General features: G+C 41.1%; 2 protein-coding genes across 2 annotated transcripts in view; both read right to left on the reverse strand.

Annotated features, from left to right (window-relative positions):
* The window catches only part of LOC134459641 (radixin), a 64,024-nt gene extending 55,739 nt beyond the window's left edge, over positions 1-8,285 (reverse strand). Inside the window, exons 1-2 of the mRNA XM_063211987.1 lie at positions 8,059-8,285; positions 4,875-4,992 (exon numbers count right to left, since the gene is read on the reverse strand). Coding sequence (XP_063068057.1) covers positions 4,875-4,886 — 12 coding nt within the window. The 5' untranslated portion in view covers positions 4,887-4,992; positions 8,059-8,285. The remainder of the gene's footprint in view (positions 1-4,874; positions 4,993-8,058) is intronic.
* A 3,800-nt stretch (positions 8,286-12,085) lies between these two features.
* Positions 12,086-14,997, reverse strand: LOC134459507 (toll-like receptor 13). The gene is made up of 2 exons (XM_063211871.1): positions 13,993-14,997; positions 12,086-13,632 (listed from the first exon to the last, which is right to left on the reverse strand). Exons 1-2 carry the CDS (start codon positions 14,995-14,997, stop codon positions 12,142-12,144), a joined length of 2,496 nt encoding a protein of 831 aa, XP_063067941.1. The 3' UTR covers positions 12,086-12,141.
* Between the last annotated feature and the right edge of the window lie 12,343 nt (positions 14,998-27,340).

Below are 27,340 nucleotides of genomic sequence, written 5' to 3' on the forward strand. Positions count from 1 at the left end.
CACAAACATACAAACACACAGCTGTAGCTGCAGAAAGCAGGCTGCACCAATCTACTATTGGACACCTTGAGGCCTTCACAATACACCAGAACACATTTACAAACACCACGCACAAGCATATGCACAAGTACACACACACCTTGAGCCCCTTACAATGCACCAGAGAACGCACGCACGCACGCACGCACACACGCACGCACGCACACACGCACACACGCACACACACGCACACACGCACACACGCACACACGCGCACACGCGCACACACGCACACACGCACACACACACACACACACACACACACACACACACACACAATTTCTCACCAAGGCACATGACTCATCCAACAGCCATCCTACCAAAGTATGCAGCCAGAGGCCTTAGCTGACACTGCTACTACATTGCACTGGCATCACCCAGAGGAAGTCGGAGGAGCCAAAATAGAGAGCAGTGTGTCTCTACAAATGATTTTTTTAAAAAAAACGCCTAAACTTATTGTAAATGCTTTCCTTGAAACACACACTTTCGTCCACTGGACGTACACTCCCCTTGCCTTTCATTAGGCATGACTGGGCCTTGTAGGACTATGTTGACACATAGATCTATGGCGCCCCAAAGGGAGCAGTGTGTTGGGACGGTACCATGCTCAGGGTACTTCATTCATAAAGTAGGACGGGGGAGAGCACTGGTTCATTACTCCCCCTACCAACCTGGCAGGTCGGGAGTCAAACTGGCAACCTTTGGGCTACAAATCTAATGTCCTAACCGCTTACCCATGACTGCCCTCAATCCCTATTCAGGAATTCCTTACTGTTCATGTATGCATGCATGCACCATAGTGGTTTACAACTCATATAGGCTACCATTGTACAAGTCCACCACAGCACCAGTTGCTTAAACTTCCTATGGAAAAAAAGAAACACATTGGCCTTCATTTCCCTCCTCTGAGGCTTAGATAGACACCAGAGTCAAATGGACAGCGGCAGAAAAATAACATTTTGTCAGTAACTAAACGATTCAAATGGATAATGGAATGGACAACAAAGTCGTTAAATTGACCTCAAAGTTGAAATTGCATTGAGTTGAAACCCTATGCTGGTTTAACTTCCTATGGGCAAAAAAAGCCCATTGGCCTTAATTTCCCTGTGTGGCTAAAGTACACACCAGAGTCAAATGGACAGGGGCACTCAGGGTTGGTGGGGACCAGAAGCAGGCCTGGGCATTTTGGCGTTGCCCCCTCCTAACTGTGGGCCTGCCTCTGAGAAAAGTGCAAAAAGAAAACCTCTGCATTTGCCCATGGATACTTTCGTCCCTCTAAGAAATGCCCTGTATGCCAGATGCCCAGTCCAAGCTTGGTGGCAAAGCCAGAGGTAGATCACAAGTTGGAACGGTCACTTCCACTCCGGTGAAAGAAGTCCATGAATCCGCTCAAAATTGCTGCATTAAGAAGAGTGAAGAACTTTGGGGGAGATAGGCAAGCTGGGTAATTTCAAAAAGGAGTGGGGAACTGGATAAGTTAATTTTGAAAAGCAGTGGGCAAGCACACCCTCTATTCGGCCTTTGAAGATTACCCTACATTTTTAAACGCCACTTGGGCTAAGAATATTAGGAAGCACAAAGGGCTATTCAGCCTCATTTCTCACAGTACGTATCTGATTTTCTACAGCGGAAATCAGCACTCCGAGAGAGAGGGCCAGCAGTGATTGTGGTTAAATGGTTCAGTTCATTCGTGCTGATTGAGTGATTTTATCACTTTAAAGACCCAAACCCAAGCCAGAGGAGCAGTCAGAGAGAGAATCATCATTCACTGTTTGGTACAGGATATCACAGCCTATGCCAACAGATTCTGGTGCAGTGAATCTCTGAGGACTCTTAAGGTAATGATACAGAGAGGGTAACTTTTTTGAGCGATGTTGCTAGGCAACATCACGATTGGCTATTGATTTTCTGATGGAATAAGTTGGAAAAAGTTGTCTGCTGCTACACTGAGTTCTCTTAATAAAATGTAGAGTGACAAAAAGCCTTCAAAACATCTTTTAACTTAGAAAGCTCAGAAAGTTGCCCAGTGAATCATCACCTTTACACTGATCAATGAGATTCTACTACCGGTAGATAAATGCCATATTTAGCCTGGACTACATCATTTGCACACGCTACATGAAATGAGAAACAGATTCTTGGAGAGTTGTTACCCCAATACCATACAGCAGATACTTAAAGTAACCTAAACTATCCACAGCTGTCTCTCCACGTAACTCACATTCTGACATGGCGCTGATAACGGCTTTATAACATTAATTTATCAATCTCCTGGGTTTGTTAACATGCGCTTAACAATGAAATAGAAAGGGCCATTCATAGTAATTGCGTGCTGCATGAAGTGACAAAGGCATCTGATCTAGCGACCAAAACATTGCAAAATGATTGTTTAGCTGCAAGCAACTATGCAATAGAATTACTTCGCCTAGTTTTGACTCCATACTAGGCATATCACTTCTGATTTTTCCCTCCTGCACACCTGAGCTGGTAGGTGGATTCAAGATGGCCTGATGACCCAAGATGAAACTGCTTAACTCTCTGCTTTGAAGCAAAATGGTCAGTATATGGGAGTTTTGCCGTTTTTTCTTACACTCTGCATATCAACACATACTGTAAATGACAGATCGCAGGAAGCCCTTCTGCCCTTGAGGTCATGCTTCTTAAAACGGCTGAGTCTGTTTCAGCAGAAACAAAAATCACACCTCCTTCCAATATCAGCCAGTCCGTTGCAGACATCTACAGAGAAGTATTGTTGTGCTAAAGATGCAAAGAGGTGCTAAAATCAGGTAATGGCCAGTAAAAGCAAAAGAAAAAGTCCAAGAAGGGCAAAGATGGCTCTCACACTGCAAAGAGACACAGGCTCTCTAAATAGAAGAGCGTTGCTTTTCTCAATGCTCTACATGCTCATGTCAAAGTGCTCAGTGAAATTCTCTGAACAGGAAAAAATATATATCTTCTTTGCTGAAGACAGCAAAAGCATCAACTAACTTAAACACCCTCCTCTCTGCCCACAGCAAGAACAATCTCTGTTATCAGCAGCAATCAACAGCACAGGGCACTTAATCTGTACGGCTTGCCTTATCTGGGCATTATCACACCATTTTCAATCATTACTACATACACATGTTGGTTTAACCTTTCAGAGTTCATTTCCTGAAAGCTCTTGGACAAAAAAGGGGGGGATTACATCAAACACGTTTGCTTGCCACGGTTATCCTAAACGTCCCGAGCCAAGTCCTTTCAGGGAAATTAGATTTTAATGCCTCAATCAAACGATTTATTGCCAAAATCTGAATCTGGGTCTAGGTGTGGACATTGCCTGACTGCGACAAAGTTAGCGTTATAACAAAGCACAGCTGTTTTTTTGCAGCGAATGACACAAGCATGCAGGCATTTCACGAGGAAGTAAGAGGGCAAGCCTCATCATGTACGCTTTACACATCTGGGTTTCACCCTCACGCTGAAGTGCATCTTAAACTAACACTACTCACCTGCACTATTAACCTTGCCATGTCTGTGGAGTCTGTATTCTCAAGTGTTTCCCATAAATCAAGTAGCCTTGTATGGTGCTACAGGTGCTACGTTTTCACAGTTTTTGTTTATGTTTGGCACCTTTTAATCGAGAGTTAAATTTACATGTTAAATACATGGCTCTACCTGGCAAAAATCATTGCGCCAGTGCAAGTACTATGTGTGTATTCCCACTGACATTTATGTGCAGCTGTACATCAATTTGATGCTCTACCTTTACCCTGTGGTGCTGCGCCACAGATAGGGCTTTCAGGCCGACCAGAACGGAGCTGGAGCCAGGGCCCGCACCAGTTACGTTCAGCACTAAAGTGCTTATCTGCGAAACGCCCGTGTTCATACCGGGCTCTGAACTTTTCCTGCACGTGACTGCGTTACCCGGATGAGCCTGCTGACGGGCACGCTGTCGTCACGGTTCGTTGAGAAAAACCTAGTATTTTGCGGTTCGCATTGCGAACCAACTTTCCGGTTCGCGAACGCAAATATCTGTGGCATGAACACGACGGCCGGTTCGCGATTAGGTGCGGGAACGGGCTCCAGCACGGTTCTCAGTCGGCCTGAACGCGCTAAGAATGGTCTATGTGCGGGAATGTACTGTTCTCCCCACACATTAGTTGCTGTTGATTAATTTCTCTGATGCAAATCGGTTTCAATAAAAGCATCTGCTAGATTAAATGTACAGCAATGTCATGTAAGCTTAATTCGATGTGGGGCATTAGAAGAGTGAGGAGAGTTGATGGGTATCAAGGTGTGCGCATGTGCGTTTTTAAGCCTCGGGAGTGTGACAAGAAGCTGTACAACTTTTCAATCTTTCTAATGAAAGCAGTGTAATGACAGTGAAAGCACACTAGCTGACTACTGTGGCGTCAGGTCGAAAAAAAAGGGACATGAAATGGGAAGATCGACCATGAACAAACATGGTGCCAACTGCAGCAGCTGTGGTGGGTTTTAACAAGCATAGTAAAAACTGGTAAAAACTACAGCCACTGTGACTGACAAGAACGAGCATGGTGCCAACTACAACAGTCGTGGTGGGTTTTAACAAGCATAGCATGGTAAAAACTACAGCCGCCGTGACTGACAAGAGCCAGCATGGTGCAAAGAAAAACAGCTGTGGTGGGTTTTAACAACCATAGCATCGTAAAAACTATAGCCACCGTGACTGACATGAACGAGCATGGTGCAAACTACAATAGTCGTGGTGGGTTTTAAGAAGCATAGCATGGTAAAAACTACAGCCGCTGTGACTGACAAGAACGAGCATGGTGCCAACTACAACAGCCGTGGTGGACAGAGTTTTCCCTTACCGGTTTCGGCATCTCTGCCTGCTCTCCTCCCGGCCCCTTATCCTTACAGAAATGAAAGATCTAGTCTTGTCTTGTGTTGTGTTGAAGTAGAGGGTTATAGGAGGTCACTGCTGCAGACCTGCAACAAACAAAAAAAAAGACAAAGAAAAAAAAATACATCAATTTTGAAAACAGCTTGTTCTTCACACACAGTCAACAACACGGTGTACCCTGTGTCTGGTCTGGGCATTAATAAGGATTTATCAGTTGTTTAGGCAACACTGTAGGAAGCTTAAGTACCTGGGCCATAGCCTTGTCATAGTTTTATCATCATTGTTGCTGGAAATATAACTTAGCCTCAACCTTTCAGGATCAGACCAAATCCAAGCAGTCTATTTATGAATAGATAGAAGTTAGAGGGTTGTCATGGTACCAGTGCTGACAACATTACCCCTGAGCTTCAGACGACACTCATACCCAAACAGCTAAACAGGGACACGATGACACAGCCACCACCAAACACCAACACGTCCATTCAATAAGGCAAAGTGGTCGGGGAGTAATGAAGGGGCCGTTGAGACTGAATCCCCAAAGTCAGACGATTTTTAGTGACTAATTATTTATGACGTTGACGAGCTGCTGCTGCTGCTGCTGCTGCTGCTGCTGCTGCTGCTGCTGCTACTGCTACAGCGGGAGCAGGAGCAGGGCAGGCTAACCCCCACGCCTCTACCTCCAGCCCTGAGGCAAGTCCATTAGGCCCACGTGGTTGGTATAGGTATATCATGTAACGGGAGATGATAGGAGGACTCCAGGAAAGATGCCCTTGTGAACCTGGGAAGCAATCGATGTTGATTAATTTACCAAGCAGTATTTAATACTCAATAACTGCCACCATCTCTCTATGCAAGTGTGTGCTAATATGTGCTGGCTTTGTGGTGTGGTTAGGGCTATTAATTAGCTTCTCATCACAAGCCAATTTGGCTACTAGTAATCTTACCAGCCATTCATACATTCATCATCAAAGTGGTTGGTGAGCTTTCTTTTCTACCAGCCAAACTGAATTATCACCAACATTTAGCCAACAGTTGTGACTGCTAGTTTAGAGTCCTGGGTGTAATGTAAATTGTTATAATGTGTACATTTGAGTGCCATGCTAGATATTCTCGCTTTTCTTGGATAAATAAAGCTATTCTACTCTAAAAGAAGGAGCATTGCTAAGATGTTTGTTGTGGACCATCCCAGGGCATTGTGGTTAATGACATCCTCCTGGATGATACTGCTTTGGAGAAGAGACGTTCATGATTTTCAACTGACTTGGCATACCACTACTAGGGTACTCACCATGCCTCAATGCACTTTCTGTTAACCTGACTCTTTTACAGCACAGATACACGAATGGGTTTGAGCTACTGCTCTTCCTTGCCAGTTATGTAAATACACACTCAATCACCAGTTGCACATCTCTAGTTGATCACCTGACACCGCAAAACTACTGTACGCAATCAATGACTCTTGAAAAGTAGATGGGTCTGATAACTAGAGCTGATACATAAATGACAGGTGTATACTTGCTCATTTTTCAGGCTCTGGTACACAAAAGTTTTGTGGTCAACTCCGTCTGTTCATTTACTTAAATGAAAGGGCAGTGACCAAACGTTGTGGTGTGTGCATGTGCAACCACAGCAGCACATCCACATCAGTGTGGCAGGTCTTTCATAATGACATGAAAGCTGATCCATTTCAAAAAGTTAGGCTAGTGCTGGACCTTCATGATCAAAAACAGATTGTCTGAAAGGGGCTACCCATCTCGTCCCTTATGGATGCTGGTCAAAATTGGCAACTTTGCAAAGTGCTGCACTACACCTTAGTGTATTGCTTTCAGCTAATTATTCAGTCAACATTGTGCGTAAGCATAGCAGCCATTTACAACACACACGCTCAAAAGTGGTTGACGTTCCTGCACGATATACTGTATGTAGGCCTGAGCGAACGAACAGCTCACTCATCGCCTGCTAACAGACCCATTGACCCAGGTGATAAAAATAACACCCCACGCCATTTGTCCTAGAATGCTCGGGGAAAAGCAGAGAATAATATGATGTACCTGTCGGCTTGATAACAAGAAACCATCCGAACTTCAGATATCATCACAATCACCCTGGATTCGTCCTTAACGCAGTTGACATAACAGAGGATCAAGTTTTGTGCACCAAGCTCCTTATCGTAGCGGCAACAGAGAATAGCTGAATAGCCAAGTGTCGTTAACTGCCGCAGGAGACGTCTGCGTGTGTTAACGGTAGCTAACGTTACATCTATGTCCATATGTATGTAATGCATGCCATTGCACTGAACCTTGGCATTTCCAACTGGGCCCAGGTAATAACACGTCTCATGTCTTAAAATAAATGACAGTTATGAACTTAGCCACACACTGTGTTTCACCCAAGTTATCTGTCGTAGCAATCTGCTAACACCGTCTTGTGCGCAATATTAAGCTTGAGTCTTATGGGTTTAACAAACAGCTGCTCGTATGTTCCAACAACATCCAAAGAGCAACAAATATAGCGCCCAACAGCCTGTTTATTTGTCTCGACGAGTCGGCGACTACTACATACAGGATGGATGCTGCAATCGTAGCTGAAGGGCATCGATGCATGGGCCTGTAATGTTAATGGGAACTAACCACATGGAATCCCGCAAACTTTATCTTGACGCACACTCCATCTCTGCTAAGCAGCCATATGCCGCTTCTGCCGTCTTTTGAGTCACCAGTCACAACGTAAACAACGTCATATCACAAATAAGCCTCACTTACAACTGCGATCACCTATTCACCTATAAGTTCTATTTATGTTACACACAAAAATAATGCATGTACGACGAGTTTTCTCAGCACATCACAAATGACAGTGATACCTTGTTTTTGCATCGGGAACGTGAACCTACAGCGCATGCAGTCCCGCTTACTGGCGACTACCACTCGTTACTAGCTTTGGTAGGTTAGAACTAAAACCTGCGGTGTTAATACGCTTTATCCAACCTTAAGATTAAAAGGCATTTACAATATTGCAGAAAGAGGAATGACAACAACGACGAAGGAACACGCAGTCGCTTGGGAAATGTAAATGGTCGAATAATGTTAAGTTACCTCATACCAACGGTGCCCTAAAACATTCACACACCAATGAAATAATGCAAAACTCACCTCGAATGATGGACTGCGTGTTGTAACAGAAATGTAAATTCCCCGAGTCCGCCGATATTGAAGTAACGTTTTATTCAAAAAGAAAAACATTCAGTAAGGTCAACATATATGAAACGACCGCTATTATATACTTCCACGCTTTTACAGCGGCAAAGACCTGACTGAAGAGGACCTAACTTGTTAGTTTCCACAGATACAGCTTGTGCGCAGCCAAGCAATATGGCTGTCGTTACGGGGAGCCAGAACGAGGCGTGGTTGTTAGATGAGAAGGGGTATGAGCGCGCGCGCCACACTGTGACAAAGTTATCTTTGAGTTCAGAGAGAGCGGCCTGCCAGGTCACATACAGTAATGACTTGATGACCTAATTATAAAGCAGTTTATTTATTTTTGACAATGATTTTTGGGTGAGGGGTTGGTTATTTGCCAACAGTTTACAAGGCAAGCTTTATTGAGGCCTAGGTGACACTTATTTGACAAAAATAGACCCTACCACATGGTCTATCCGAATTGGGTTAATAGTGCAGAATGCCAATCAAATGGTGTAGGTCTACCATTGTTAGTTTAACATTGGAATAGCCTGACCATCAAAATGACATTTAACAAACGTTTAGGGAGGATAGACCATACAAAACAAAGGCAATACAAAAAACAGAGGCCACAAACCACAATTGACCAACACTTCTGTCTTTAGTAGCCTAAAGGCCTACTAACTACTGTCTCTCTGAAAGGTAGGCCTATAGGAATAAATGAAAAGCGAAGTTCTTCAAACACACCAAGTAGGTCCTTTAGCCTCGATCGACCCTATCCATATCCGGATCAAGTGGTCACTGGTGTGACGCAGGGGTCGGGTCCCCGACCTTTCCTGGTCTGAGGGCTATATCCAAGGGCTAGTAGCCACCTACATTGCTAGCTGGGGCCCTATTGTGACTTGGCAGGCTGTATGGGGGGCCCTATAAGTGTCTTGCCCTGGGGCACTGTGTGCAATTGTTCCGCCACTGATGGAACATGATCGAATAATAAGTATAAGAGATAAACTAAAGTTAGGTCCATGACATATCTAGGCTACATAGAGTGCATCATTGTGTGTGTGTGTGTGTGTGTGTGTGTGTGTGTGTGTGTGTGTGTGTGTGTGTGTGTGTGTGTGTGTGTGTGTGTGTGTGTGTGTGTGTGTGTGTGTGTGTGTGTGTGTGTGTGTGTGTGTGTGTGTGTGTGTGTGTGTGTGTGTGTGTGTGAAGAGGTTGTCTGGATGAGAGGGATGGTGCTGTAACACCTGATGTATTCAAAATTCTGAAATGCCCCGCAAGACCTGTGACTTGGACATGTGGCACCACCTAGTGGTAGATATTGGAGCAAGTTAAATTTAGTCAAAAAAAGATCAGACTAGGGAAGCAAATTGTTCTGCCACTGATGGAACATGATCGAATAATAAGTATAAAAGAGATAAACTAAAGTTAGGTCACATTTTTGCAGATTTGTAAGTATATCTTTCCATAGGACAACATTTAAGAAATTTCCCTTTGACACAATGATTAATGACCTATTAACACCATACATAACAGCTTAAATTTCTTATTCACTCACAAAAATTCACAAGAAATATAAGCGGTTATATATGTTGTTAACAGATCACTAATCATTGTGTCGAAGTGAAATTTCTTTAATGTTGTCCTAAGATATACTTACAAATCTGCAAAAATGTGAGGGGTGCACTCACTTCTGTGACTTGCTGTACCTATAGTATGGAGATGAATGATGGCATGAGCCAAAACATTTGGAATAATGATCTTTTAATTGGTCAATAACAGTCATCTACAGGAACACGTTTCTTTAATTATCTCAGCTCATAATATCATAAAAGGTGCCATATTTAAAATATCACATCATGCACTGATCGCAATACAATTCTTAGAGCTGACAGTTTTCATTCACAGCATTTAATCAAAAACATTCCATATGGACAGTTTCTTCGCCTAAAAAGAATATGTGACACACAAGAGGACTATCAAACTAAATCTGTGGATATGGCAAAACGATTTGAGGAAAGGGGTTACAAGACAGAGGTGGTTCGACAGGCCCAGGAGGGCCAATCAATGCAACAGAAATGACCTACTGGTGAAGAGACACAAACCAAAAAGCAACCATCAAGTCTATTTTTCCACCAGATACAGTAAAACAGCATTGAAGATAAAGAAAATAATAAAGAACAACTGGGCCATACTTCAAAGTGACCCCTCCATCAAAGAAGTGTTCCCAAACCCCCCCTCATTCTGTTTTAGACGTGCACCTACATTAAGGGATAAACTGGTACATAGTCACCTCCCAGTGAAAAGAAAAACACATTGGCTACAGAAACTGAAAGGGAATCACAGATGCGGAAATTGTAACCACTGTGAAAATGTAGCTAAATCATGTACTTTTGTGGATGTGTTTACTGGACAGAGTTTCACGGTTAATGCCTTTGCCAATTGTAACACCACTTTTGTAGTCTACAGGCTGGAGTGTGAGTGTGGATGCTTTTACATCGGCAGAACAAAAAGAAGACTGAAGGACAGGGTGGCGGAACACAAGAATGCCATCAGGACAAAAAATCCTGCCTATCCTATGGCAGTCCATTATCAACAGGCCGCACATCCCTCTGTCTCCTCCCTAAAGGTGATGGTGATAGAAGTGGTGCCCAAACCTCTCAGAGGTGGGGACCACCTGAGAATCCTCCTCCAGAGAGAAACATTCTGGATTAGTAAGCTGAAGGCTACCTCCTTCCCAGGCTTGAATGAGGAATGTGACTTTTCTCCCTTTCTGTGACATATGTTTGAAAGAAGTGTGATGATTTGTTTTTTGTTTAATTATCTGTTGTCATTTTCTTCTTTTTTTCCCCTCTCCCCCGTTTTTGAAATGTATGTCTTCTCTTTCTTACCAGTAATGGTTTTTAGTCATTCTTGTCAGCCAATTATTGAACATGCTTACTGGTCACATGATGTGACAAGATAGGAAGACTCCACCCCTTCTGACACCTATGGGTGCCTTTTTAACCTTTGACCTACTTTCTTTGGCTGGATCTCAAATGGTGCACTTGTGCACTTCGAGCACTATTGCTGTGTTCCATTACCCGTACTTAACGCCCTTTCCGCACTGTGTTTGGGTACGCAGGGCGTTCCATTTCTAATCGCGAGGGTAAAGTGTACTGTAAATTACCCGGATAACGCCCCCAAAACGGCCATTTTTCGAAGTGTGGTGTTACTGTACACTTTTCGCACTCAACGGCTGCCATGTTTGTGACGTAGTTGAGTGTCAGATCTGTCAAACGGTTGAATCTCTGTGATAACAGCATAGTTTTGATTCCAAAGACAATCGCCATGTGTATTAGAGGCAGGGGTAACTTTAAAAAGTGTTAGCATAAGGAACAGTGCCTTCCGTGTTGAATTGCATATTGGCGGTTGGTAAACTCGGATGTCACGCGACCAACCGTCATTTTCGTTAAGTGTATCAGACAGAACGGGAATCGGAATGTACTCGCCTCGTGAATTGCGGAGGGTGGAAAGGGTACTTCACTGCACTCAAACAAGGTACACAGTACAGAGGGTGAATAATGGAACACAGCATATGTTTCAGTGCGTAACTAATACGGCATGCGCACTGAAACATGAACACTGAAGTGCACAAGTGCACCATTTGAGATTCGGCCCCTGTCTATGCCCTGATTAAGGCCAATATGGCCGCAACGCGTAGGCCCATGTGCTTTTAAACTAATTTTGCCATGTTAAATTAAAGGCTTTTTTATATTTTTCTCAAATCTCAGAGTGCCTCTGCTTTTTCCTTCCTTTTTGGACCTACACTTCACCCGGTACAGATGAGCACCTGAGTAATATTACCCTGCAAAGTCTCCTGAGCGCTTTAAGCCCTTTAGTGTCAAATCACATCATGCATTTTAAAGGAAGATACAGATAGTAAATGTAGCCTATAAGCTTTTTTCAATTTGTGAGAAAAATAGGCTAGATGGTTCATGTCATTAAGTCAAAACGTATTGTAAATATACCATAGCCAATCTCTTCACAGAATCAGTGACTTAAAAAAAACATCAAGCTCTAGAGGACACTCTGGACATCACTGAAATGATTCACCTCAGAGTCCCGTTGGGTGCCCAGGGCGAGCCTTAGTTTCTCCCAGAAGGCCCGCGTGTCCTCTCCGGCTTTGGGCCAGCGGAGGTACGTCCGCTTCCTCACCAGGCTCCTGATCCGGTAGTGTGCTGACAGCCGGTATTCCGGAATGTCCTCCAGGAACACCAGAATCAGAACGTCCTTCTTCTCGTCAAACAGCCGGAAGCTGGCCACCTGAACCTCCCTGGAGCACCACTCGCTCTCCAGGTAGTGCTGGCTGATGACACAGATGGTCTTGCGGCTGCCGTAGATGCCATCTATGATGTTGTCCACGATGAATTTTCCTGGTTGGAAATCCCGATGGTGCAGACACAGTCTCCATCCCTGTTCCCCTTCTAGCTTGGGAAGCAACGTACCAGTGACCCAGTGTTCATCATGGAGGTTGTAGGAAACAAAAGCATCATATTGGAACCTAGCCTTTTTTGGATCCTTTTTCTTTTTGTCATAGAGAAACGCCAAGAACAAATAATAGGCATAAATTATTTGCCAGCGTAGGAAGTGATAGAGGAGGGATGCGACCAATGTCAGGAGCACTACAGAAGTGCTGGATATATAACAATAAAACCCCCAGTCAACTGAGCAAGAATGCAAGTCTAACTTTAGAAGCTCAGTCCCTACCAGATTTGGTGGACTATTACACTGAAACGTATTCGCTTCAAGTACTTGTGTCAAATTATTTGTGGTCACCCATTTGATGAACCCTTCGTTTAAACAGTCACAGGTGAATGTATTTCCTCTCATCTCAAGTAACTTTAATGAGGGAAGGGCCTGGATAACTGTATCGTTCACAGAGCTGATTTGGTTATTTTTGATCTGCAAATGGCGTAGGTGATGAAGTTTTGCTTGCACAATGAAGTCTAAAGTGTTAAGGTTGCAGTCTCTCAAATACAGTTGGGAGAGTTTTCGCAGTGGCAAGAATATGTCAGGAGAAAGAAAAGTAATATCATTTTCGCTAAGGTCAAGTAAAACGAGCTGTGTATTGTCTTTGAAGAAGTCCACCTTTAAAGACTGAAATACAACTTTCTGGGCCCAGAAAGATTCCAAATTTGTCAGATTCCACAGCAAATTTCTAGGTAAATAAGTTTGGCTTTTATGATGAGATTGCTTTAAGACTGACAGTATGCGGAGAGACTGCAGTTGACTAAAAGGAGGGGTTTTCGAGTGATGTGATGATGCAAAGAGATGATTATTTTGTAAAGTCAGTTCATGTAGTTTTGGAAGGCCTGAAAAGACTGCTGGGGTGAGGCATTTATCTGTAATTTTGTTTGAGCGCAAATCCAGTTTTCTCAATCTAATTAAAGAATCAAACGCTCCTGCATCAATTGATTCAATTCTATTTTCATTTAAACCTAAATAAGTCAGAGATGTCAGACCTCTTAAGTCATATCCTTTGATGGATTGCAATGAGTTTGCGCTTATCTGCAAATATTCCAAATTTGCAGGACCATTTTTGAAAGCTCCTTTCAATGATCCAATTAAATTTGAACCAAGGTAAAGTTCTTTTAGGCCACTCAGGTTTTGAAAGGTACAAGAATGTATTTCAGAAATTGAGTTGTGGTACATCTTAAGCGATTTTAGATTTACGCTTTTAAAAGTATGACAATCAATTTCTTTAATCTTATTAAACACAACATTTAAGGTCTCCAGCATGGATAGGTTTTGTATGATATTGGGGATGACTGAAAAGTTATTATAACCCAGATCTAAATTGGTTAGATTTGTTAGTGAGGCAAAGAAGTATTCCAATTTAGTTAGATTGTTACCAAACAAATCCAGTGCCCTTAAGTGGGTGCATTTATCAAGTCCTGTTTCTGTAAAGTTAGTCATACCGTTGTGCTCAAGCACCAACTCTGCTAGTGTTGGAATCAGACAAGCATTTCTTATAAATGTTTGTACAGAAGGCACATAGCTCATTTTGAGCTGAACAAGGGACCTATTGAATGTTTGCAGTATAACATTAATATCCTCAAATGAAATATTAGCACCTGTCAGATCAAGCCTTCTTACATTCCTAAAAAAGTCTGGACTAAACACCCTCCACTCTGAAAGTGGCTTTGGAAAGCAAAATGCCAAATCAATGGATGTGAGGTTGGGGAAAATATTTGCTGTGATGTTGAAAATGCTGATTGGATTGGAAGATAAGTTTAGTTTTTGAAGTTGGAGGGATGAATATAAAATATCTGTTGACTGAAAATGTGAAATATTGTTCTTCGCAATGTGAAGTTCTTTCAGTGTCTCTATCCGGAATATGGGTTGCAGATATGTTATGTTTCTCAGGTTATTGCCAGACAGTTTCACACACTCAAGCTTGGAAAAGACAGAAAATGAAGAGGGATCTATAGTTAAATTGCCATTAAATTCCAGGAGAAGCACTTTTAGATTAGTCAGGCCACTGAAGAACTCATCTGTGATTTTGTTCAAATTGTTACTGGTTAGGTTCAGCAGGGTTAACGATATCAAGTTTCTGAAAGCGCCTCTCTCCACATGAGAGATGTGATTCTGAGAGATGTTTAAGATCTCTAAATGTACAAGATTTTTTAAATCGTCTCTCTTTATTGCAGTGATGGCGTTGTTAGACAAATCTATCTCTGTTGCAACAACTGGTAGGTTTTGAGGTATGTTTTCAAGGTGTTTTTGGTAGCAGTAAAATTTTGTTTGGTTATGTTTTGGCTCATGTAATTTGCACTCCCCAAATGTGAATCCATCCACATGACTGGCGTAAGCAATGATGTACAGAGTGATGCAGAGAGGAACACTGAGAGATCTGTGTAGAGTGCTGGACATGGTGCTGCTTTAGGTGGCTGACGGTCCACCTCCAGAAGTCAAGATGTCACATCAGAAGATCTCAGTCCTTTCGTGTGAATTTAATATTGTTCATGCAGCAATCAATCCTTTGCATCTGTGATAGAAATAGATCCAAATATAGAAGATTTTACACAGTTTGTGCGGAATTTTGTATATAAAATTACTCTGTGAGTGTGTGTGTGTGTATGTCTGTGTGTGTGTGTGTGTGTGAGTGTGTGTGTGTGTGTGTGTATGTCTGTGTGTGTGTGTGTGTGTGAGTGTGTGTGTGCTGCCTTTAATTTGTGCCGCCTTTAATCCGAGCAAATGTATTGTATTCATTCATTGTATACACAATACAGTACAATAATCAATACAGCGAGTAGGCCTATTGATATATTATATGCTAAGATTAAGGTTAACCAAATTTTTAAAAAGTGCATAATGGAGACTTACAGGCTTGTCTTTTTCTTCAACTTGCCGTAAAGGGGATTAGAATTACTGAAGACCAATTTCCACAGACAGATCTGGAACAAATGGAGTGTTATTTTAGATCAGCTCACATTCATAATGTCGCTTGGGCCCAAGCCATTTTAACAACATGATCAATGTCTACTGGACACATTGACAATGGACTAGCTCCGAAACGTCTGTTTCTCCAGTTAACCTTAGACTTCTGTTGTTTAATTTCGGCATCAATACACTTTTTCACACAAGTCTTGTGTGCGCCTCCTTTTTTCAATTTTCTTGCATGAATGATTTAAAAAATGTCACGTCAACTGAAAACTTTTCACACCCACTACTGACGTCTAATGGTGGAAGCCTCATTGAGAAGCTGTTTACACATATATTTTTGTTGTAGAAGTTATATAAATCTCCTTTCAAAAATCTGTTAAAAAATAGCCCTTGTAGGGGGCTATAACAAACCTGCAACAATGCAACAATAGTGTTTTTATTTTCATCCACAAGCCGTGTTAATACACATACGTGTAAACAGTATTTGGAAAAACTCCTCAAAGAGACAAGTCGGCCTAGAGGAGGTCCTGAAGGTGGCAGTCTGGAGGACTGAGAGGAGACTAAGTAAGTCTTTACAAAAAAGAAAATTCATCAGTTTTTATTACTGCTGAAGACACAAGATAGACATTTATTGGCACAGACACAAAGCTGCAGTAGTTCTGGAAGTTTAGCCTCCAAAGAGTGAAACAGATGAAACCATATTTTAGAAGTGTCCGGCAGTTGCCTGGTTATCACCAGACCTAAGTGAGATAAGGTCTGGAGACCTCCCCACTGTAAATCCCGTAGACTGTGTGTGGGGTTTACGATTGACGACGGCTGTTTATTCGGCGTTATGAATGTATATAATTTGGCATACTTAGCCATAGCCAATCGTATCAGTTGTATAAATTCAAACTGCAGTGCTTGCTTTTCCATGCCTCCCTGTTCTCTGATTTGAGGCACCGATTTTGTCTGTTCTCTGGGTACAGATCAGTGTTAATTTCGTCAACCATGACTATGACTAAAATATTTCGTCAAAGCCCTTTTTTATTTTCGTCATTTAGACTAAGACTAAATTGGGAAGGCAATGACTAAAATATGACTAAGACTAAAATTGATTTTCGTCATTGTGAGTAAGACTAAGACTAAATTTTAAAAAGCTGACTAAATTAACACTGGTGTTAAATAAAATAGAGAAAAAGAGAACCAGTGTGTGAAGAAGTTTCATTCTGCACAGTGTGATATATGTTAAAAAGAGAAGCAGTGTGTGGAGAAGGTTTATTCTGTACAGTCAATGATATATGTTAAAAGGAGAAGCAGTGTGTGGACAAGTTCTATATGTACAGTGTTGACTAAAATGACTAAAACGACAAAAAATTGACTAAGACTAAAATTGATTTTCGTCATTTAGACAAAGACTAAGACTAAATTGGGAAGGCAATGACTAAAATATGACTAAGACTAAAATTGATTTTCGTCATTGTGACTAAGACTACGACTAAATCAAAAAAAGCTGACGCAATTAACACTGGTACAGATTCCATGCTGTCTTTCAGATTGGAATGATTGTGCAAAGCAGCATGGGATTTCTCAGGCTAGTCCGGCAGACAAAGGGTGCGTTCCAATATGCAGACCCCCGTCCTCCCTCGCTCCCTTGCCTGCTTGCGACCTCATAATGACGTCCCTGATGACAGAAAATCAATTCAATATCTTGCAAAAGCGCAACTCTAATGTCATTTTCTCATTTGCAATTGGGATGGTGAATGAAGAACAGTCTCCCAAAAGTTGTTGTGGCTAGGCTGATAGCGGGGAAACTTAATTGGTTCCTCCACAGAGGCGGGGCGTCAAGGTCACAAGCACAAGTGGAGAACGGAAATCAGCATATGGAGTGCACCCAAACTCATATCAAACTGCTTCGCTGTGCAGCCATAGGCCGATTTTCTTTTGCAAGCATTTGGTAATCATTACTCGTTTACAAACATTTTTAAATGTTTTGTTTATAATTACCAATTTTTACTTACCAAGTTTATAATTATTTAGCAAGTGTTTCACTTTAAAATGTACCATTGTTATAAAATGTTATCGGACACTTCTAGGTAACATCAGTGTTGCTAGGTGGGAATGTACCAAAACGTCCAAATATTTTATTTATTTTTTTAGTGGAAGATTATTGTACAAAAAACAAAAGCATAAAATACAGTTATTTCCTCCTTCTTTAGCTCAACAAAAGTAGGATTTGAATGCATGTCTGTACTATAGGCACATTCGCAGAGCGCAGCCCCACTGATATCTAGAATACTAAATACCAGAAATGAGACCGTGTCAATAATTTACAAGTCAAAAGTAAGTCTCTCAAATCAAGTCTGAGTCAAGTCACAAGTTAACACACATTTGACCAAGTCAAGCCAAAGTCGCACCAAAGCCAAGTCAAGTCCAAGTCCAATTCTCATTACCAAGTCCTTAACAAGTCACCATGTATTTAAAGGGACACTCCACCCATTTGCATTAGGCTTTCCATTGCTATACACCCAGTCATACTTTTGAATGGTCATGTAACATTCTCTCAATTCCCCCTGAGAGGAGAATTCCTTATTCACCTCTTAACACTTCCTCCTACAATGATGTAAAAACCATCATTTTCCATCATTCTAGAAGGAAGTGCAAGAGAGGTGGATTTCTGTTGAGACTACAAGCCTTTTCCCCACCCTTTCAACTCCGTCAATAGGGGGTTGAACCTAATGCGCTAACAGACCTATCACAGATCAGTGTGCTAGTGCTTTTGAAATCACTGGCATTGAGGCTCCAGTAAGTCACTAGGTGCATTCGACATGTGTCAACGCATGTATGCGCATTTAGACAGCAATGCACCCTGGATGGAAAATGCTGCATGACGGTTAGATTTCCTGTCAAACTTCGAAATTTCGTCGACGTTGCGTTGACGAGGTGACATGTCACATGGTGTAAAACTATCGCGGCATGAATGCGGCTGCAGTCAGATCTTGCAACCTCTGCAGTTGCTTATCCCCTTCAACGCTCGTCGGCGCTCGTCGGCGGACTGCCTCCGAGGTCACGCGCCCATGAACTGGTTGGTCAACAACTCACTCACGTGTGTATATGGGTCTTGTCTTACACCTCTACACAAGTTTGCGCAGGTCTCCACTTCAGCTCCTCCTCACTGCCTGTCCCCCCACTCCTCACACGTGGTGTGTTAGTAGAGCAAACCGGTGCGAGCTCATCGTCTCGTTCATATTTGTGGCCGACTTTAAATGCGCTGTATTTAATAACACCCACATCGTGACAACAAGTTCTCACTCACGTGCTTCCGTCAACGTTGGTTGACAGCAACAAAGTCGTATGGGCCTACTGGCAGAGCTGCCTGGGTGTGGCCTCTGGAACTTCAGCATTGCAATGCATTATGGGGATTGTTGTCACAAATCCACAAGCAAGAAGGCACCAAATTAGAAATGTATGCTTCTATTCTACTACATATATAACCCACTTTCAATACATATTCATGTCTCCACCGGTGGAATGCCCCTTTAATGCACAATCAGAACTCAGAATTCAGTAGTTTTGGTCATAAATTCATTACCTCTCTTCACTGCTATGCATGTCCCCCTTTGCCAGTCGCGTTCTTAACCAAAAAAATAGTGGGCCTGCTGGTACTGGTTAAGGGTGAATCATTTAATTTTCTTTTTTTCATGTGATATTTTTTCACATACAAATGCAGAAAATTGAGTATAATACGACTTGACATACCATGGCTGTTCATTGCAAGCTAAAACTGTCATGTCCAAGTCAAGTTTCGCACACAAGTCCAAGACAAGTCACGAGTCATTCCTAATATTGCCAAGTCAAGTCTCAAGTTATCAATTTGTGACTCAAATCTAACTCAAGTCCCAGTCACAAGTCCACACATCTGCTAAGTACCAGAGCCAATACATTCAGCTAAGCATTTAGCATTGCATGCACATAATCATTACCCTAAAACGCATAGGCTATGTTTAGAGATCAGTGCCGCTGTTCAGCACTACCCCAGTCCTTGAGTGTGAGTGTTTTCATATAGACACGTGGGCCTGCTAAACGGGCCTTCAGAGACTGAGAAGCAGTAGGATGGGTTTTAGGGCAATTGAATGAAAAACATATGATTTCTTTGTATCATACATTGTACACACGCGGACAAAATTATGGTGCAAAAATATGACAGGTTGTATTGTACATCTGGCAAAATGTATGAATTTGCGAATCAAACAGTATTCGAATGAAACAAAGCTTAAAATACATACCACTATTTATGAGGATATGTCCTTGACATCCTTGAATCCTCTTTGGCCTGTAATTCACAAGACTCCTCTGCTATTGACCCGATGACCTTTAAATACCTTCTCTACTCAATGTGAAATCCCATTTCATTCCCAAGGAACAGAAACCAATGAGGCCTGTTAACTGAGAACCTGCTAACTGTTTTTGTGGAAGGGAAACACGGGCTACAAACGCACGCACACACACATACTGTATGCACATAGGCCTACATAACATTGCATGGATGGTATTCTTATCTGTGCGGTGAGTATTCTTATCTGTGGGGTATCACTTATTTGTGCTATCACACGTAGGCCTAGATTCATTAATGGAAATGCAACTTGGAAAGCAGAAGCAAAACTGATATGATTTTTTCCGGCTCAACCTGAGGTGTGAGCACACGTGCACATGTAAAAAAAATTAGTTTGTAATGTTCGTCTAAAATAAGTTGTATTTCCCTAAATTAGTTATTTCAAGATTTGACACAGTTTACAAATGGGATCTTGCTACTCTTGGCAAATGGGATCTAACAAAATAATTAACATAATGTTATCCATAGCAAAATCACAATTAAATATGTTAGTGTCAGGATTTGTTGCCATGCTTTATCTGACAAACCAACAACATTTCAAGCTTTTTTGTCAGAGCCTATAAACTTAAACATACTGTAAACATGGAACACACTCGTTGCCTTAAAGCAGTGGTCCCCAATTATTTTACTCCTAGTTCCAAATTATGTAGAGCAAGTGCAAACTCTGCCTTGTACATTTGGTTTAACAAGCCAAACAGTGTATGTCTGCAGAAAACGGTGAAAGAGACATCTTCATGTTCAGCTAAAAATTACATGTGGAGGTTTTGAGATTTTAAAAAAAGAGGAAAGAATGTCCACACACCACAGAAGCTCCCTTGTCGTGAGACACCTGACGAAGACCTTAGGTCGAGACGTTGTCAGCCACTGTATATCCTGCACCCACGGCAATAGCTTTGTTTGATGTGCCTTTACCTCACACTTCTTGAAGGTTTTGAAGTCATAAAGAAGCCTTCTTTGTTTCTTGAACCTCTGAATGGGGATGTTAGTTGGTTATTAAGTGGAAGATTTGTATAAATGAGATACTGTTTCAATCTGAAACTCAATATAATAATTAGTCATACATTTCATGAGCAATGAAAATCACACAATAAAACTTAAAAAACTAAGAAAGACTGCTTTTTTTATAGGTAGATTGCACTTGCCTCAGAGTGCGAATCTCGAAAGCTTGGATTTGGAAAAGTACCATGTAGCCTAATGTCAAATACAAATCAAAATCAAAATCAAAATCAAATCAAATTTCAAATACACGTAGATCAAGTACATTACAAATTACCAGACATTGTTAGTACCAACCTTTAGTAGACCTATCACGCCATTTCAGCATCATGTCCAAGTGGGAAAGAATGTAAACAGCACCAAATAATAAATAAATAAAACCGTTTGGCTGAATCATGCGCTCCAAGCTTTTTAACGTCAAGGCACAAAGCAGTCAAATGTCAAATCAGTTGAAAAAGGTAGGTCTGCACACTACCGACAAGCTCCAAAAAATAAACTTTACTATTCAAAAAGCAACGTTTCGATCACCCTGGCTCCTCATCAGGCATATGCAGGTGTACAGGTGTTTTGTAAATTCAGAGAGAAAATATAAATAATTAAAAAACACCCCACAGTAGTATACTTCATATCAGTAATGCTTCCTACTTTTCATGTTGCATTTCCATGTGAGACATCCTGCAAGGGTACTAATGCCTTTCCTGCCAGTTTTCCGGTAGGCCCAGGGTGCGATTTGGGGGGAAAAGTTGATATGCATGCTTCTTTAGGTGTAATTCAGTTTTTCAATGTTGACAGCATTCATATATCCCCAAACGATGTCAGTCCCACAACCATGGTTGACTAGCCATATTCTGCACTTTTTTTTGTAAAACTCACTTGTTTACCACCACACATCCTTGATGCCATCTAAAGAAAATGTGTTTATCTTGGTCTCATCAGACCACATTTTAAAACTGCATAATGGAGACTTACAGGCTTGTCTTTTTCTTCAACTTGCCGTAAAGGGGATTAGAATTACTGAAGACCAATTTCCACAGACAGATCTGGAACAAAGGGAGTTCATTTCAGCTCAGCTTACATTCACATTGGGCCCAAGCCATTTTAACAACATGATCATGACTGATACAAAAATGTCATGTCAACTGAAAACTATTCACACCCACCACTGACATCTAATGGTAGAAACCTCATTGAGCTGTAGGGTCAACACACAGGCGCGCGCCAAGTGCCGCAGCTGGACAAGTAGGGCTAGTCTATTGCCAGAAACAGTAGATCCTAATTTTGGTCAGTATCTTGGCTCATTAATACTTCTTATATTTAATTGTAGCTTCAGCTGTACTTATCAAGCCTCAACTCCGCTAATAAGCCGTCTTGGTTTGGGGGCAAGTCCCGCTCTGAGCATTTCCCCTTCTTGAAAAGATTTGCCCTTGCAATGTTTATGTCTTTACATTGTGATTGATCGTACAGTGTACAGGTGAAGAGCCGAAGATGCTGTAAAGCACTCTCCCAGTGTTTCACAAATGAGGAAAACTGGCAGCATTCCAAATCTTGTCACAAGAGTAGAGAATGACTGATGGAAGGATTGTGTTGTGATGTTCATTTTTAAAATCACAGGGCTGGACAAGATCTGTTTGTAATCTTGGAGTGATTCTACAATTCCCCTACGCTTTTGGCAAAAGCAAAATGTCAATTGTCAGTATTTTTTTCAAATAAATGACATAGATGTTTCCATAGTGTATATATTTAAGTTTCCAAACAAACAAATTGGCAAGCTAAATCTTAAATCATTTGATAAATACTCTAATGAAAGCGAACATTTGCTTGATTATCTTGCCAACAGTGTTATGGACAAATACTATGTCATTTCAAACATATATAAAAATACTACAGAGTTGAAACAACATACGTTTGAAAGTGCTTATGTCCCTTAGCAATAATGTTGTCATTAATCTGTGCAACTGATATAGAAAATGTGATTGTTGAGCTTCATAAGTAGGATTTTATGATTCACTGTGATACAGACTGACACATTTTTCATTATAAATCCCTGTAACGTCTGATTTGAATTTTGTCACCCTCCTTACACAAGACTTCCATCTCTAGAGATAATCCCTAGTGTCTGTTCATAGGATTTTTCCAACACATAAGGGATCAATAGCTCAAAAACACTTTCAAAACAGTCAACTGTGTTACGTTCAACAGTGCAGGGGAACAAGTCGGCACTTTTTTAGAGAAAAAAACAGAGCAGACAAACCCATCTCCCTAGAACAGAAATTATTATTATTTTTTTTTTATTTTTTTTTACCTTTATTTTACCAGGGAAATAAAATCACATTGAGAATAAAATTCTCTTTTACAAGTGAGCCCTGGCCAAGGCGGCAGCACACATAACAGTTACATTACAGACAGGACACAGACAAAACAGAACAAATCAATATGGATAAAGAGATAAAATTACACAATAAAAACCATAAAATAATAAACATAAAACAACATTAGAAGGAGATTAAAATATTAAAAGCAAGTGCAGACAGATTTAAAAGTGTCATTAAGATAGGTTTTAAACTCAGCTACAGACATAAAAACAGCAAGCTTAAGAGATTTCTGTAGTTCATTCCAGTGAGTTGGGGCACAATGAATAAAAGCAGTTTTACCAAATTCTGTTTTTATCATGGGGACATTTAAAACAATGTAGCTACTTGAGCGTAGGTTGTATCCTTGACTGCTAAAAGATAAAAGGCTCTGTATATACAAGGGGAGCTGGCCAACTAAGGCCTTGTATATGAATAAAAGCCAATGTTTATGACGTCTAAAATCTAGTGATGGCCAGCCTACTAGGTCATACAACACACAATGGTGCGTAGAATGCTTTCTTCTAGTGATGAATCTTAAAGCAGAGTGATAAGTAGAGTCAAGTGATTGTAAAAGTGCCTTGGTGGTGTTTTTATAAAAAACAAATTTTGTTTGTTTGTCTGTCAATATGGAGATAAATTGACAAAAACATACTCCTCCTCCACTGTCATCAGTGTTGCCAGATTGTGCTGGTTCCCGCCCAATTGGGCTGCTTAGGATGGCCGTAAAAATGGCATTTATCAGAAAAACCCGCCCACTTTTTGCCATAGAAATCAATAGAATTGGGCGGGATTTTGTGCTTCTAGGCAGGTTTTGAACAATTTTTGGGCTGGAAATCATCATCCTCATCTGGCAACCCTGACTGTCATAGCTAATTGTAACACCATTGACGGTAACACGGTTGACATTTCAGCCATTTTTATGGTGTTGTGCTAACTGAGGACCTCAGAAGTTCCACCACAACACCTTAATGAATTCATGTATTTGTATGTTTTATCTGTGTTTTTCTACATGTGATTTCTAATTCAGATTCTTATGAATATGTTGATAACACAGTTGACAGGCAATTTTCCCGCTAATAGACGGTGGGCTAGATTTCGTAACTCCTTTAGAACATGAGTTTCGTTCTCACTCTCGAGTGGCAACTTGATTTTTCTAATATGACCTCCTGACAATATGTAAAGCAATATTCTGGCTGTTGCCACGCTGAAAAGTTGCACGTTTATGTTAAAAAATAACGAAAATAAAAAAGACTGGGGGTGACGTCACATAATGCACAGTCAATGGGAAGTCTCCGCCCCTCAAAGTTGAAAAGGGAATATTTATCCGCATATCGGGCTTTTTTCATAGGCAGATAATTCACCTAATCATTGAAACAACGTAGGCATTTCATTCCTGACCATTTTCCTGTTACTGGAAAAAATAACACAGCTTGCATTTCTTTACTGACACGTAGTTTTTTGGCGAATTGATCTACCCCCGTCACCTCATTGCTCTATTGCTTTGAGGGACCTGTCATCTTTTTGACATTTATCTCTCGTTGCCCAATGATGGTCAGACAGTCGAACACTAACAGCGAAAAAGAGCACTCCTGAAAGTTTGAGAAAAATATTTTTTTTGTTGCATGTACACAAGTGAGCACACTTACCCCCCAACTTGACACTTTTTGCCATGAAATCTGACGGTTCCGGGTAGCATGCACGCGCTAGCTGTATTCTGCCTCGTTGACTTTGCATTGACGTGACGTCACTCGGTCGGCTAGTTTTTCTTGTCATTTTTATAAATCAATGTGCAAGTTTTGAGGATGGCAACAGCCAAAATATTGATTAATGGGTTGTCAAAGCAAAAATAAAGTTGCCACTCGTTAACACCAACGAACTGACAAGATATGAGACTGGGCCCACCACCTATAAGAAAACATGAAAAAGAATGGATTAAATTATGGAAGGATGGAGCTCAAAACTTACCAAAAAGTCTTCCCATATCCTGCCGAAGAGGTTATGACATCACGTGATGTTATTCGTATGGCCTAAGACCAAACCATTACTGATTTATGGAGGGGGTTTCAGACCGTGACACGGTTAAAACAGTTTTCGTGGACACACACAAAATGGCAAATTTCATGTATAATGGAAAGGACAGTGGTCTTTCTGACAGTTTTGTCATATTGTGATGATTACTGTGAATCAACATTTGCAATCGTCTTGGGCAAAACAAGTTTCTTTACATTCTAATATGAAGACTGAATCTGACATTTGGAAAACGGGACGGCATGAAAACGCCCAAAACCAGTATTAAATATTCATTCTTGCTGAGGGAAATAATGCCATGTCTACACTTTCTGTATTATATGAAAGATCATTGGATGCAGTTAATAGTTAGTGGAATTGGCAAATAAAATCCATGGACTTAAAAGCGTTGTCGATTCGTAGAATCACTCCTTGACTAATAGGTGGCACCTGCGGCAGTCTTCAATAGGCCTAATTCAAACAGGGTTGCAGATTGTGTCTTTGTTTCACTGTCACTAACTTCTATGTTGTATTTACTTAATTTGTCTAGGATCAATTATATCGTCAAGTTCTCTGAACATTACAGGTGCTAATCATATAATTAGAATCACATGTAAAAGTTGTTTTATTTCCACAATTTCATCAAGAATGTTAAACATTCATTAATTCTAGATGCATGAGCCACATATTCAACTATTCCCACAATCCATTATTTAATTTTTGCAGATGTTGGTCTTCCAGCCCAAAAACTCAAATTTTGCTATCTCACAAAATTAGAATATTTTGAGGAAATCCCAATATTCTTTAGAAAAAATGAAAGTATTCGGATGCCCATCAACTCAGTTGAAATATTGTACTTTCTAAACTACATTTCAATGTTAAAGTTTTGGTTAGGAATGTCTTTGCCTTAATTACTGACATGATGCATTTGCATTGAAGTCAATGGCAGTAGAGGTCATGGGAGTTATGGAGGCCCCGATATCTTTCATGCTTTGCTGTCAGCTATTCATGTTTTAGGATCTGGTTAACATCTTTTCCCAGATTACCATGGAGCATACAGTGGCTGCCAAAGCTTCTTTATTTTTGTACTTAATGCCCTCTGAAATTCCTCTTGGAAACATCCCATTGACTTTGAACCGTGTACATGGAAATTACTCAATGCAAGAGCACACAAGTCATTGAATGTAAAATGTATTACTGCAAATAAAAAAACGTTTTTAATTATGAAAACGGCTGTTTTTTTATTTTTAAACTTGAATCACTTTATTATCTCTGAGCGGGCGGCGAAGGTAGCCTCTCATCCACTGGTGTAGTCTACAACAATAAACGTGTTTAACATACCACAAACAGGATGACGCATGGAGAAAAATGACAAACATTAAAGCATTTAAGATTCAATAATGAACTATTATCATTGAAAACAACAGTGAAGAAAGGAGTAATGTGAACGACGACCAACTTCTGGAGATGTAGGCTAAACAGTGAAGCTCGCTGGAGAGGAAACGTAACTTTACCCTTATGAAGGTTGCACCCCACTGTACAAAACACATCACAAGACCTGTTGTATTAGATACTCTTTATTTTTTTAAGGATATAACTGAATGAGATTAGGATATAATTACATGATTTGACTTCGGAAGACGATCTTCTTTGATAACGCTGAGAGTAAGTAATTACTTCCCATCTGCAGCAGCTGATTTCATACCATGCAATCTGATTGGTGTTTGGTGCAGTTCCGTGACCATCGGAGCATTCTATTGGCTGGTCCGATATAGTAGGCTTTCGCTTTTGCCTGTATCGCTTTACTCGGATAAAATTCTGATTTTTAAAATGTGTGAAAGAACCGTGAGTGGCAACAAGCTTTATTCTGCTTCATTTAAATCAACAATGCACTGGGGAAAGTTTCAGGTTATCCCTCGCCAGTTTTTACAACGTTGATCGCTTATGCGCCCTCGGCCCTCCACCTGATGTGGGTGAAAGAGTTCACCACGGGCCTGGGAGAGAAAGTCCCTTCTGAGGGTAACAGACAGATGGGTAGGGGTGCAGCGAAGGGCTTTCCACCCCTCCACGCGGAGATTTTCGACACCACACTCTGTCGACGGAG

The sequence above is a fragment of the Engraulis encrasicolus genome, chromosome 12 (assembly GCF_034702125.1).
Source record: "Engraulis encrasicolus isolate BLACKSEA-1 chromosome 12, IST_EnEncr_1.0, whole genome shotgun sequence".
In the NCBI taxonomy this organism is placed as follows: Eukaryota; Metazoa; Chordata; class Actinopteri; order Clupeiformes; family Engraulidae; genus Engraulis; species Engraulis encrasicolus.